This window comes from Tachysurus vachellii, chromosome 5 (genome assembly GCF_030014155.1).
Source record: "Tachysurus vachellii isolate PV-2020 chromosome 5, HZAU_Pvac_v1, whole genome shotgun sequence".
NCBI classification, from domain to species: domain Eukaryota; kingdom Metazoa; phylum Chordata; class Actinopteri; order Siluriformes; family Bagridae; genus Tachysurus; species Tachysurus vachellii.
Window position 1 is genome coordinate 31,359,599 of NC_083464.1, and position 13,272 is coordinate 31,372,870.

Below are 13,272 nucleotides of genomic sequence, written 5' to 3' on the forward strand. Positions count from 1 at the left end.
GACCATCATCAATGTTTGATAGGGCCATAATAGTCAATGTCAACTAGGACCACCACCAATGACCTCTCTTGTTAGAGGGTGTCAGAGAGAACAGGCACAGAAATAAGATAGGACCCCAACTGATGCCAGGGAATACCACCATTGGTGTCTAGCAGGACCTCTGTTGTTGCTTTTTGCTAGGACCAATGTTGTTGTCAGATAGGACTACTGTTGGTACCAAGTAGGACCGCTGTTGTCAGATAGGATCATTCCTGATGCCAGATAGGACCACTGTCGTTGCCAACGGGAAGCAAAACTGATTTAAAGTAAGACTACCACTGACGCCAGGTAGGACCACCGTCCATGTCAGATTGGAACCTAAAAGTAAGAGTAGCATTTAGTTGTCAGGAGGGATTTCCTCCTTTGTCATAAACCATCTAGCCAGGTCTGACCCCAAGATTGTTTCAATTTCAACATGCCAGGCTCAATATTCGTTGCAATTGATCTCTGGTTTATCAAAGCCCTGGAGACGCCAAACCCGAGGCTTCAGTCCGACCCGCCGGTCTACTTATTGCCGGAGTTAGAGTGTGTAGTTGGAACACCGTGTGGCTGTGAATTTATTGTAGGGCACTGTGTGGAGAGAGTGGAAGTAAAAGGATCATGAATCTTCATCAGAGACCACAAAAAGCCCATAAGGAAGATGAAATGGAAAGATTGGGAAATGAGGAACGAGGGAGAAATAAGACGATTAACAGTACGAAGGTGAGAAGGAAGATGAAAACAGTTTCAGAAGGTATTAAAAACAGTATATTTTTTAAAAATGTGTTAATAGGTCCTAAGAGAAAATAGAGTAACACATTAGACTGTTATATCAGACTGTTCCTTTCTTAAGAAAAGGTGCACGAATGTCTGGTTTGACGTGTCCGAGGTCGTGAAGTACAGTCTGTCTGACCCTGTGATCCGGTACAGGTAAAGGTTTAATATTCACTTGTCAACATCCCTTTGTAATTTTTTCCTTGATTGTGAGGTGTTAAGATATCTACAAAGGGAGGTTTCAGAAAAAAGGGTACAGAAAGTTCAATAAAAAGACAAGATCCGGGCTGCGTTCCAGGCTCATTTTTAGCATGCCCTGGTTGACTTTCCCAGGTAAATTTTTGCTTAGGCAAACCCCGGTGTTATCTTAGGAGGCATTACGCAGTAGTATTTCAGCTGAGTCAGTGCAACTGAAGTTTCTTGTTTCTTGAGCAATGTCTGGCAGCCTGGCTGTAAGGCATAAGAAGTAGGAACCAGAGGGCACTGAAATCCAGTTTCCTTAAAAAGCTGTCGGACAATGCTGCTTCTAAACGCAAACAGTTGCAATAAAATAAATATAAGATTTGAAAAACAGGGTCAGCACTATTAGAAGTGATGGTGAAGCCTAGAACCCTACGGGATCTCCCAGTTTATCCCATTACACAATGTAGAACCGTTCAACAGAGCATAACTAGCCACTAGCTAATAATCTGATATCTTACCGGCTAAGTAGTGAGTGATATTGAAAGCCTGACAGAACGCTGACAGAACTCTAAACAAACACGACCTGCACATAGGATTGTTCGCTAACTGACATGGCTGAAGTGTTTAAAAGTAAACATTTATCAACAGTATTCCACCGCTGCCTGAGGCAAGTGCGTGCTGTAGGGTGTATTTTTGTAACGTAGCTGAAAGCTAAACGTAGCTAACAGTTAGTAAAAAGCTGTCTTACCTGTGTTTTCCCCTAAATATACAGTATCTCGACATAAATATCTGCCCCAATATTTATATTTTTAAACATGCATGTAAATTATTGAAAAAATTCAGGGCTCCTGAAGGGTTCTAAGCGAAACTAGCACAATGGGTAAGTAGCCTCCAGTGTGTGCTGTAGCTTGTATTTCGAGTCACAAGTGGAAGTCAGCAAGGGTGTACATTGGCACTTAGAAGTCTTTTTCGCTAGTAAGAACTGTCTCAATTTACCGTAGACTCCTACGGAATTCTGGGACGTAACTGTCAGGCCTTAATTTATCAATAACTGCCGTTGTTCTCTCAGAGCCAGGCCTCCAGACTGACCCGATGCCGTTGGTGCTGCTGTAGTTGTTGATTACAAAGATGCATGTTGCTATGAGCTCATCACTCTTCTCCTCTCTGTGCTGCCATCTTACTTGTAGTCCATACGCCAATTTGTAGTCCAAACACGACCTTCCAAATGGTGCCAAGAAACGACGACTCGTTTCAATTAAAAAAAAATAAAAATAAAAAAATGCAGTTTACAGACTGAAGCTTTGGAACAAAAAAATGTATTGCTAAGCGTCTATTTTATTCCAGTGGGATCAAAGATGTATATATATATACTGTATATATACACTGTATATATATATATACATATGTATGTAGTTTATATGAAATTCATTATGAGTTTCATGATGTACTTTTTAAATGTCTAAAGCTGAGACATTTTCTATTGCTGTTTTTTTTTTCTTCCTTTGTACCGTTTTTCATTGTATCTGCTTTCGTTTTCCAGCTGTGAGGAATAAAGAACCAAGCTGTGACTCTGAATGTGTGTGCTGAGGAAGTGACAGATATACGCTGAAAACAATACACTGGCCCCCTGTATGGTGAGTGCTGGGCTAAAGATGCTAATTAAAACCCCTTCCTGTGTTTACATCTTTACTTTCACGTTTGTGCTACAGTTCACAGCTAATAAAACAATATCTTGTTCATAGCTTCCCTAAATATATATACGCCTTGCCATAATTATCTGGTCTTAGCTGGTCAAGTTTGTTGGCCGGTTTAGCTTGACAGGGTTAAGTAGGTTTTGGCAGCTGGGTCTTACCAGCTAGATGGAGCATGTAAGGAACCCAAAACCCTCTAAAACCATCAAAACAGACCAGCTGGATCCTGCTTGCTTGACGAAGTAGAAGCAGATTGACCAATTAAGACCAATCTGACCAGTTGATGAGCTAGAATTAAGCCATTCGAGCAGGCGGGTCATCCAGATAAAGTAAATTCCAGAGGTGGGAGTAAGTCATGCATGTGCAAGTCACAAGTAAGTCTCAAGTCATGATTGTCAAGTCAAAGTCAAGTCGAGTCTTTTTAATATTTGTCAAGCAAGTCTCAAGTTTTCGACTTAAGTCTGACTCGAGTCAAGTCGAATCCCCCATCTCTGAGTCATTTAACTCAATTCAGATTCAAGTCTCAAGTCATGATTGTCAAGTCAAAGTCAAGTCGAGTCTTTTTTTAATATTTGTCAAGCAAGTCTCAAGTTTGCGACTTAAGTCTGACTCGAGTCAAGTCGACTCCCCCATCTCTGAGTCATTTAACTCAATTCAGATTCAAGTCTCAAGTCATGATTGTCAAGTCAAAGTCAAGTCGAGTCTTTTTTTAATATTTGTCAAGCAAGTCTCAAGTTTGCGACTTAAGTCTGACTCGAGTCAAGTCGACTCCCCCATCTCTGAGTCATTTAACTCAAGTCCGAGTCAAGTCTCAAGTCATGAATGTCAAGTCAAAGTCAAGTTGAGTCTTTTTTTAATATTTGTCAAACAAGTCTCAAGTTTGCGACTTAAGTCTGACTCGAGTCAAGTCATATGACTCGAGTCCCCCATCTCTGGTAAATTCCATCACACCCAACTAGCCAGACCAGCTAGAACCAGCCTGAACACACTGAATCTACACAGTCAAGAGAGTTGAGCTCAAGACTGTAATACCATCTTGTACAAAGGAAGTACTTGTTCTACCTCATGCACTTTGTTACCATCTACCAAAGTATCACATAGTCAACTAGACCATCTCTTCTTGATAATTTATCAGACATTAATACTGAGCTAACTTTTATGCCAGGTGCTTAGGGAGCGAGTTAATTATTACACCACTAGGCTGGTTACCTGATTAGTACTTTAGAGATTGGGTCTTACGTGCATTGTATAAATGCATTTCAATATAAAAAGCCATAAAAGGTGGACAGATAAAAACCACAGAAGTCCTCCTGGTGTCACCCACAACGTTCACGGCTATCCTGTAAACCTTTTGTTAACTTTGGTGTAATCCTTGATGCTGGGATATCATTTGATTATCCAATAACATAAAGGATATTCTGACCCTATAAATACACACATTTATACTTTTCATAAACTTTCTGTCATTTTATTTATAGTCAATTTCAGTAACTGTATGTAAATTCCTTTCAAACTCGACTATACTTAATAAAGATTCACCAAACTTTGCTGAGAAATGCAAAGTCTATAGGGGGAAAAAAAGGATTATTCAAATTATTCAAATTCTAATACAGACAGAATGAGCCTGAAGACATATCGCATTTGCACAAAAAAAGAACATTTGTGTGATTAAGAATTTCTTGTTTGGAAGAAAATTTCCATTTTCATATTCATTTTATCTCCTTGCCTCCTTCAACACATCGTGCTTCGATCCTGTGCACGTCAATTCTCCAAAACACAACATATAACCCGCTGTACACTATTCCGTCTTGCGTCTCTTAGACCGTCTCTCTCTGGTCTCCTCCTCTTCGGTCTCTCTGTTGGGGTTGTCGCTCAGGGGCAACGCTTTCAGCAGGGAGGGCTGAATCTGACACGCCCATAAGCACAGCTCCACCTTATGAGGGGTCCAATCGTGTTGACTGTCCGCTTAGAAAGAAGAATCGGCATCTGTTTAATTAACCGAAACTGGGAAAAGGTGTCTGCTTCCAATTAGAGCTTTTGATATGTCTTTGATGACTTCCTGTTAAAGGTGGGGTCTCCGATTTTTGTGAAATGCTTCAGAAAACTGAGTCGGGCCGACAACTAAACAAAAAACAAAACTAACGTGTAGCCAATGAGCAGAAAGGGGCGTGTCTTGTCGATATGGGCGGAGAGAGTGTTCAGTGCGCATGTGTGACATTTCCAGAAAGCGGTTTTAACATTGACATGGAGGATAAAAACAAAGAAAGAAAGACTTACGATAAGGTAAGAAGTAGGACGTGTTAATATAGGATCAGCTTTCCAGCGCTGGAGAGAACTGAAGGAGCAGGAAGTTGGTCACATATTCACAGATTGGAGTTTCCTGAGTCAATAACTCCTGAGCTAAACGCTGTTACTACACAAATAACACCTCTTTTCTATCGTAGTAATGTAGAGACGCAGCTACAACCGTGTTTTGTGTAGTAACAGTGTTTAGCTCAGGAGTTATTGACTCGGGAAACTCCAATCTGTGAATATGTGACCAACTTTACTTAAGACACCGAGGCGCTTTTTTCCTTCTCGATAGGTGAGTAACGTTGGTTTTGCTTTGTTACACAGAACTAATATATGTCTTTGTCCTTTACATGATTATACTTGTGTGTCATTTTTGCTTGTTTGTTTATCTACAATCGTATTGTTCTTCCCTTCAGCTATGATAAAGACACGTTTCTTTCCATTAGTTGCCTGGGTTACGTATGTATGTGTGGGCGGAGCTATCGATACAGGGGTGGGACCCGTTTGGGTTAGGGGCGTGTTTGTTTTGGTGATTTCAAATGTCAACATTGGCTTTCAAAAATCGGAGACCCCACCTTTAAGTTTTTTAATATGATAACCATTTGTTTATATTTATGACTTATGTCTTATTTTAATGATCACATCAGGCTAAAATCTTAGATCTTTTGAGTCACAGAACCAGAAGAAACAAAGATGTTAATTCCATTAATTATGAGCTACTGTATATTGGCTTTGAAACTCTGATGCCATTCTATTTGGCCTTGGTTACCTTCATTGAGCTGATTAGTTTTGTGCTGTATTTTCTCCAAAAAGAGAGAGAAGTGCTTAGCCGTGTATTGAACCGGTCTCAGCTCAGCGATGCTCTCTACGACCTCGTCGGCCATGAAGGCGACCTCTCCGGGAGCTCCTGCTGCTAATACAGCTACAGAGAATGAGAGAGTGAGAGATTTGTTTTTACATTATTTCGTTATATATTCTACCCTCGTGTACTTGCCTGACGCTGTAGCAGGTCCGAGCCCTTTGAGCGTACTCAGTTCCGCGATTGCTGATTGGACATCAGGAAGGAGACAGAATGCCTTCTTGGTGCATTGAAGCACCGCCTCCTCGCTGTTGGAGCCAACCAGCTGCTTGAGCCGGGGACGAAACTTCCCTCTCTGTGAAACACAAGGCGAGTCAAATTCTACACACTCTAAAGTTACATCTATATTTATGTAGGGAATTGTTTTTGTTTAGGCTTTTCTAAACCACCGTAACACAAGATCTTATACACAAGAACTTCATTTTAAACCTGAATCAACAAAATAAAATAAAATAGAAACAATGAATTGAAAAAAAAAATCTTTTTTATTCTGTTAGAAGCTGTGTTAATGATCATGAATGTTTTGAGCGTATACTCACGGTTAATTTCCACTCCATGAGTTTGACCAGTTCGGATTGCGTTAAAGAACGTTCTGTCCGAGCTAAAATGGCTGCTGGAAGCTGCATCTGATACCTGAACAGTAATATGTATTTTTATACAATTCATTATAATACTGTTTTATGATTTTTGTCTATGAATGCTACATCATGATGATGATGATGATGATGATGATGATGATGGAGTTATACCATTTCTCTAATTCCAACAGTTTCCCTGAACTCTTCTGCTTCCCAGCAGCCTTTGCCTCCACAACAGCCCAGTATTTGTCATAAACGCCTCTCCATACAGCCGGGTCCTTACAGTGGAACAGACGCTCACCTCCAGACATAACGACACACTGAGAAGAGCAGAAAGTTCCGTCCACTGTATGTTATACGTATTGTGCCTCTAACAATAAATGCTTTAATAAAGCAGCTTTACAGAAACCTGTCATATGTAATGAGCAAAGCAGACGCAGCTCTGAGAGGGGAATCAGACCCTGGGATACAGAACAGTCATCATGATCACAAGTGCAGCTCTTACACAATAATAATCTACATTATCCAGGTGAATTTAAAACAACTAGTCAATGTACAAAGATTATTTTAAAAGTCTTTAGCACACTTCAAGGCTTATAATAAAACTTGTTTAAAAGTGTAAATGTTCTTCACCTCTTTGGTCAACTGGAGAAAAAACCTGTAAACATTAAAGCTGGTCTCAGATCAGTGTCTCAGTCCAATCTTTTTTTTTTTTTTTTAAGCGGAAGTTGAAGCTCGCCACCGTAAATACATTTTCGGTGTCCTTAAACAAAAACCTAAAATTCTTTTGAAAAATTGCGCGAAAACGTCATGTAAAAGTATTTATTATTATTATTATTATTATTATTATTATTATTATTATTATTATTATTATTATTCCTTTTATTTTTGGTGTTTTTTATTTTGGAATATCCGCGTGCGCGTGCTCACCTTCCACCGTCATTTCCTTTACATTGCTTCACGTTTGTTTTGAAAAGGTTAGTTATACCTTATTATTATTATTATTATTATTACTACGTTTTATTTTGCTTGAAGATTGTTAATTTTAGTGAATGTTAAATGAACGTGAATGTTGATGAGGTGTGAATAAGAGCAGCGCGGTGGTGTTTTCTCACAGTTAAAAGAGTTAGCCTGAATGCTAACAGTTAGCATGAGTGCTAACAGATAGCCTGAATGCTAACAGTTAGCATGAGTGCTAACAGATAGCCTGAATGCTAACAGTTAGCATGAGTGCTAACAGATAGCCTGAATGCTAACAGTTAGCATGAGTGCTAACAGATAGCCTGAGTGCTAACAGTTAGCCTGAGTGTTAACAGTTAGCATGAGTGCTAAAAGTTAGCCTGAGTGCTAACAGTTAGCCTGAATGCTAACAGTTAGCATGAGTGCTAACAGTTAGCTCGACATTCCTGTCACATTCCAGCTGTTTAACACAGAAACCTGTTTATTGGTTTGTTTTACACAGTTTACATTTACACGAATATTTCGACGACAATAAAGGTTTCTTTAATTCTTACTTGGTAACTAAATTCCTCCTCAGAACAGATTCTGTAAACATTTTCATCTGAAGGTATTATGACGTCATAAGTTATACCGTGTTGGATTCTCGTTTCTGATTGGCCGAAAGATGTTGATTCATTTTCTATGACATGGAATCTGACAGTAGTTTTAATACAGCACTGTGTGTCGTTGTTTATTCCTTACATATGTCTCGTGTCTCCTCAGCACACGCCGACGTGTTGTTTTGTAAGAGGATGTGAAGATGGACACTGCAAGGCAGCGCGCAGCGTGACGTCCCACATGGTTTAATGGTAAACTTGCATTGCACTAAATTCCCATTCATATACAGGACCCAGAAGGTGTTTTAATTATTTTAAGTGTAGATTATTTCATCTCTAAGCTACAGACTCTACTACAGACCGGTCTCAGGAGTCCTGAGCCGCTGTCGTGACCTTTAACAATAAATGCATCTCACATCAGATGAGTAAATGTTTAAATAATCGCTATTGTTGATGTGAGCAGTGCCTCCACCACACAAGGTCTATGGACTCGTTGGGGTGACGAAGAAGAAGAAGAAGTAAAAGGAGACTAATACAGAACGTTGGCTGCGGTTACTCAGTGTGGAGCGACGTTCAGTCTGAAAAGTAAGTGTGAAACAGATTTCTGACATGTGGCTCTATTCAACAGTTTAGTGACTCTTTTTGCTTTAACAAACCATTTATTCATCATATGACAATGACCTCTGCCTTAAACCTGCTCAAGCAATTGTATAAAACCTGCTGTATTAAAGGTACAGTTTCAAAGAAGTGTCTACTGCTGGTCAGATTTTGAACTCTCTCTCTCTCTCTCTCTCTCTCTCTCTCTCTGTCTCAGGCTAAAATGGAGAAAATGGCCTCCGTTGGCACCGTCGGCCGAACCATGTTCTGCCTCCTGGATGCTCCGGCCAACGCCATCAGCGTGTGTCGGGATGCTACGCAGGTATTTACTAACTCACTCTTTGGCCTGCTGCCAAACACAATGCTTAGATACATATCTTTAGTTGAAGAATATTTGAAGAACTTCCATGAATGGGACTGACAGACACAGAGGCCACGCCTCCATCAAAGGGACTGACAGACACAGAGGCCACGCCTCCATCAAAGGGACTGACAGACACAGAGGCCACGCCTCCATCAAAGGGACTGACAGACACAGAGGCCACACCCATTAATGGGACTGACAGACACAGAGGCCACGCCTCCATTAATGGGACTGACAGACACAGAGGCCACGCCTCCATCAGTGGGACTGACAGACACAGAGGCCACGCCTCCATCAGTGGGACTGACAGACACAGAGGCCACACCTCCATTAGAGTACTGAGCCGTGTTTTCTGTCCTCTCCTTCTCACAGGTGGTGGTGGCCGGTCGCAACATCTTTAAGATCTTTGCGCTTGAAGAGGACGGCTTTGTGGAGCGTCTGAATCTGCGTGTGGGCCGCAAACCGTCGCTGAACTTCAGCTGCGCTGACGTCATGTGGCACCAGGCTGATGATAGTCTCCTGGCTACGGCGGCCACCAACGGCGCAGTGGTGACGTGGAACCTGTCGCGGCCGTGCCGTAACAAGCAGGAGCACCTTTTCGCCGAGCACAAACGCACCGTCAACAAAGTGTGCTTCCATCCCAGTGAGGCGCACATGCTGCTCTCAGGCTCTCAGGACGGCTTCATGAAGTACTTTGATCTGCGCAAGAAGGAGAGCGTCAGCACCTTCTCTGGTATAAAAACAAAACAGTGATAGAAAGGTTTACATTCATATGGACGTAAATCAGAACGATTGCTTCTCTACGTATAAATGTTACAAGTACGAGTTTAAGCGTATGACCAATTTCTGTCGCTGTTAAAGATCGCAGCACTTACTGTATGTTAACACTAACTAATCCTGTGTGTGTGTCTCCAGGTCAGTCGGAAAGCGTAAGAGACGTGCAGTTCAGCACAAAGGACTTTTTCACGTTTGCAGCGTCTTTTGAGAATGGGAACGTGCAGCTATGGGACATTCGCAGACCTGACCGTTATGAGAGGATGTTCACTGCACACACCGGCCCCGTGTTCTGCTGTGACTGGCACCCTGACGACAGGTGGGTTTGATGACAAGAAATCTATTAACAACAATCCTTCGTCCTGCTGTGAGCTTTAGTAATATTCACGTTTTTATTACTAAGTTTTAGTAGTAATTCTTTCAGGCTTCAACCATCAGTGCAATAGGAATCAAGAAAGCCACAGAATTGCAATCCGAATGGACAGCGATTGCATTTCAGTGTCACACAAATGCAAAACAATTTAAATTCGCTGAAATCCCTCGCTGATTTTTTGACACTATTTTAAACAGGCCACCTGTTTAGTTCTTCATCAAGCAGCTTTGTATCTGGCATGAAAACATCTCCATAACGTGCAAACTGGTATCAGTGTAGCTCATAGTAACAGCACAAGCCCTGCTTGCCATGAATGCCCTGCTGTTGAAGTTGCCTGGGAAACGCCACGGCTGATCACGGTGCAATCCGACACGCATGTACGCTTCTGATCAGGTGGAACATTGGACTCGCTGTCGCATTTAGTTAAGGATATTGCTGAAATCTCTTCTTGGTCAATTTGTATTAATGATATTGTTAAAGCCTTAATATGTTGTAATCGTGTCTCACGTTCTTCAGAGGATGGCTAGCCACTGGTGGGCGTGACAAGATGGTGAAAGTGTGGGACATGACGACAAACCGCGCCAAAGAGATCTACTGTGTACAGACCATCGCCTCGGTGGCACGTGTCAAGTGGAGACCGGAACGTCGCTGGCATTTGGCCACGTGCTCCATGATGGTGGACCACAACATCTACGTTTGGGACGTACGTCGGCCCTACATCCCGTTCGCCACCTTCGAGGAGCACAAGGATGTTGCCACAGGCATTGTGTGGCGCAACCAGCACGACCCCGACATGCTGCTCTCTGGCTCCAAAGACAGCACGCTGTACCAGCACATGTTTAACGATGCCAGTCGGCCAGAGGTGCGCGCCAACCCTGAGGGCCTCAGCTTTGGTCTGTTCGGAGATCTAGCTTTTGCCGCCAAAGAAAGCCTGATGGCGACCGAAGGTGGGCGAAAGCCGTGCCCGGGAGGAGACCGCCGCTACCCTATCTTCTTCTTCAAGAAGCATGACGTAATGGAGCGCTTTGCACAAGTCTCCAGTGTGCTCAGTGTTTTTGAGTCTGATCTGGACGGCGGCACCAGGATGGAGTGGTTCATCGAGACGGCGCGCAGGTACCAGCTGAGCGGGAGACCCTTCGCTGAGCTCTGTGACCACAACGCCAAGGTTGCCAAGGAGCTCAACAGACCTCAGGTGTGTCGGCTTGTGCACAATCCCTGACATCCTAACGACTCGTCTGTCAGGACTGTTAATGTATGTTAATACTTTATGCGTGCGTGTCTAGGTGTCAACGACATGGACCATGTTACGGATAATGTATTCTGACCCGGGTCACCCAACACCGCCAGCCAATCACAACATGAGTAAACTGGGTAACATGCCCCTCATGAACAGGTACGTGACACGGTGGCAGGTCAAGAGTGAAAAGATGATTATGTACGGCAGTGCAAAATGCAAGAGAATAGAATTATTAATATTTAGGCTGTTCAACAATTTAGGCTGTGGCTATTATTATTACATTCGCACTATCGATAATAACGACAGGGTTTGTTTGTCATTTTAGTGACATTGCGAGATGCTAATTGTAGTTTTATTGTAGTTTCAGCTTGAAGGATATGAGCGCTGCTCTGAACGAGAGAAACAAAGAGAATAGACAGGACAACTTGCACAACCTGGAGACAAACCTCAACAATGATGGTGAGACCCACATCAGCTCAGGACTGAAAACAGCGTTAACATACGAAGCAGTTCACGCTGACCAACTTGCATATTAACCTTTATATAATACATAGGTCACTAACAGGCGGACCGCGGTCCGGGTCCGGACCCAGAAGCTGTCCAATCCGGACCCGGACCTACGGCCAAAACAAAAGGTTATGATTTAAAACTTGACGAAGCGCTTCTATTTTAATCGGCGCAGCTTTTGCAGTCTTTACGGTAAAGGTAGTGGAGACGCACAGACCATTCAAGTCATCTGCAAGACAGATGAGAGAGAATTAGAGTAAAGTTACACATGAAAGAAAGATAGTGATACATAGTGATAGAGCTCAGTTCTCTCACTGAGATATAAAAGGGAAAGTTAAGCACTTTATTTAAACATACATGTATTTATTTATACATATCTACAATCATACATATGTTCAGTTCTATGTTACGTGACAATAAATATTGTCAAAAAGTTTTTGAATTGTACTGAATTTATTTGATTTGACAGTCAGGTATTGATTGCTTGCAGATGTTGATACAACTACTAGGCTACTTAAATATATATCACACTAACTAGTGAGACTTTATGATCTTCCGGACCTTCGCTTCAAGAAATTTTCTCTTACTGGACCTCTTTAAATTTTAGTTGAATACCTCTGATATAGTATAACAAACGTTATCATTAATGGCATCCAAGATTGATGATGTAATGAAATTCCCACTTTGACTACCTGCTGATAGCGACACTTGGCCCTTGCGTCGTCTTCACCTTGCAGCAGTACTTTAATAACACAAGCACTTTCACAGGAATAATGAATATACTGTAGTTGGGCAAAAAAATCTTAGCCTTTGTCTATGTCTATGAGAAGCAGCATTCCGAAGCTTCTTGAAGGCACGATATTTGGTAAAAGAAGCCGTATATCATATCGACTTTCTTTCTAGAGAATGAAGAGACGGAGGGCAGCGACGGTCAGGCCGAGTATCTGTTTGGAGAGGCCGAGCTGGATGATGACGACCTGTACAGCATGGATCACGACAATCAGGCAGGTCAGACACGCAAACACGAGACACTTTGTATTCACACTCATCATTGTAGTAAGGATTACTGATTGTCTCTTCACGTCCTGTGCAGCAGAGGAGGTGGAGTTTTCCCTTCCCCAGGAGGCGTTTCCACTACGGCACGAGATCGTGGAACACGCGACGGCGCCTGAGCTCCCGGCAGAGAAAGCCGAGTCCCCGCAGGCGAGTGGTGGCGAGACAGAGAACGTGTCCCTGACGGCCATGGAGTCATTCAGCCTGATCTCGGTGTCACAGCTGCTCTTCCAGCCACGCCTTCTGCCTGGCTTCTTCAACGCCATCGTAAAGGACACGCTGGCCTACTACGCCGAACAGGGCGACGTGCAGATGGCCGTCTCTGCGCTCATTGTGCTCGGTGAACGAATCCGCAAGGAAATAGATGAGCTCACACAGGTCAGGAGACCACATTCGTTTATTCACCCATAACAATC

General features: G+C 42.5%; 2 protein-coding genes across 7 annotated transcripts in view; one reads left to right on the plus strand and one right to left on the minus strand.

Annotated features, from left to right (window-relative positions):
- Nucleotides 1-4,134: 4,134 nt before the first annotated feature.
- zgc:112496 (uncharacterized protein LOC541336 homolog) lies at nucleotides 4,135-8,127 on the minus strand. 5 transcript variants are annotated; one of them, XM_060871172.1, is made up of 7 exons: nucleotides 7,029-7,077; nucleotides 6,805-6,856; nucleotides 6,567-6,715; nucleotides 6,357-6,450; nucleotides 5,953-6,112; nucleotides 5,728-5,880; nucleotides 4,135-4,631 (listed from the first exon to the last, which is right to left on the minus strand). In XM_060871172.1, the coding sequence occupies exons 3-7, from the start codon at nucleotides 6,704-6,706 to the stop codon at nucleotides 4,465-4,467; spliced, it is 714 nt and encodes a 237-aa protein (XP_060727155.1). In that variant the 5' UTR covers nucleotides 6,707-6,715; nucleotides 6,805-6,856; nucleotides 7,029-7,077; the 3' UTR covers nucleotides 4,135-4,464. The 5 variants fall into 5 exon arrangements, with proteins under 5 accessions (XP_060727155.1, XP_060727159.1, XP_060727157.1 ...); XM_060871176.1 differs by lacking the exons at nucleotides 6,805-6,856; nucleotides 7,029-7,077 and adding an exon at nucleotides 8,097-8,127; XM_060871174.1 differs by lacking the exons at nucleotides 6,805-6,856; nucleotides 7,029-7,077 and adding an exon at nucleotides 7,910-7,995.
- wdr24 (WD repeat domain 24) overlaps nucleotides 7,258-13,272 on the plus strand; it is a 7,032-nt gene continuing 1,017 nt past the window's right edge. The window contains exons 1-11 of one of the 2 annotated variants that reach the window (XM_060871166.1): nucleotides 7,258-7,372; nucleotides 8,118-8,203; nucleotides 8,415-8,536; nucleotides 8,766-8,870; nucleotides 9,285-9,645; nucleotides 9,828-10,005; nucleotides 10,576-11,251; nucleotides 11,343-11,452; nucleotides 11,658-11,755; nucleotides 12,707-12,811; nucleotides 12,900-13,234. In XM_060871166.1, the coding sequence (XP_060727149.1) occupies nucleotides 8,772-8,870; nucleotides 9,285-9,645; nucleotides 9,828-10,005; nucleotides 10,576-11,251; nucleotides 11,343-11,452; nucleotides 11,658-11,755; nucleotides 12,707-12,811; nucleotides 12,900-13,234 (1,962 nt within the window). In that variant the 5' untranslated portion in view covers nucleotides 7,258-7,372; nucleotides 8,118-8,203; nucleotides 8,415-8,536; nucleotides 8,766-8,771. Of the gene's footprint in view, nucleotides 7,373-8,117; nucleotides 8,204-8,414; nucleotides 8,537-8,765; nucleotides 8,871-9,284; nucleotides 9,646-9,827; nucleotides 10,006-10,575; nucleotides 11,252-11,342; nucleotides 11,453-11,657; nucleotides 11,756-12,706; nucleotides 12,812-12,896; nucleotides 13,235-13,272 lie in introns of both variants that reach the window. The other variant, XM_060871165.1, reaches the window with a different exon arrangement.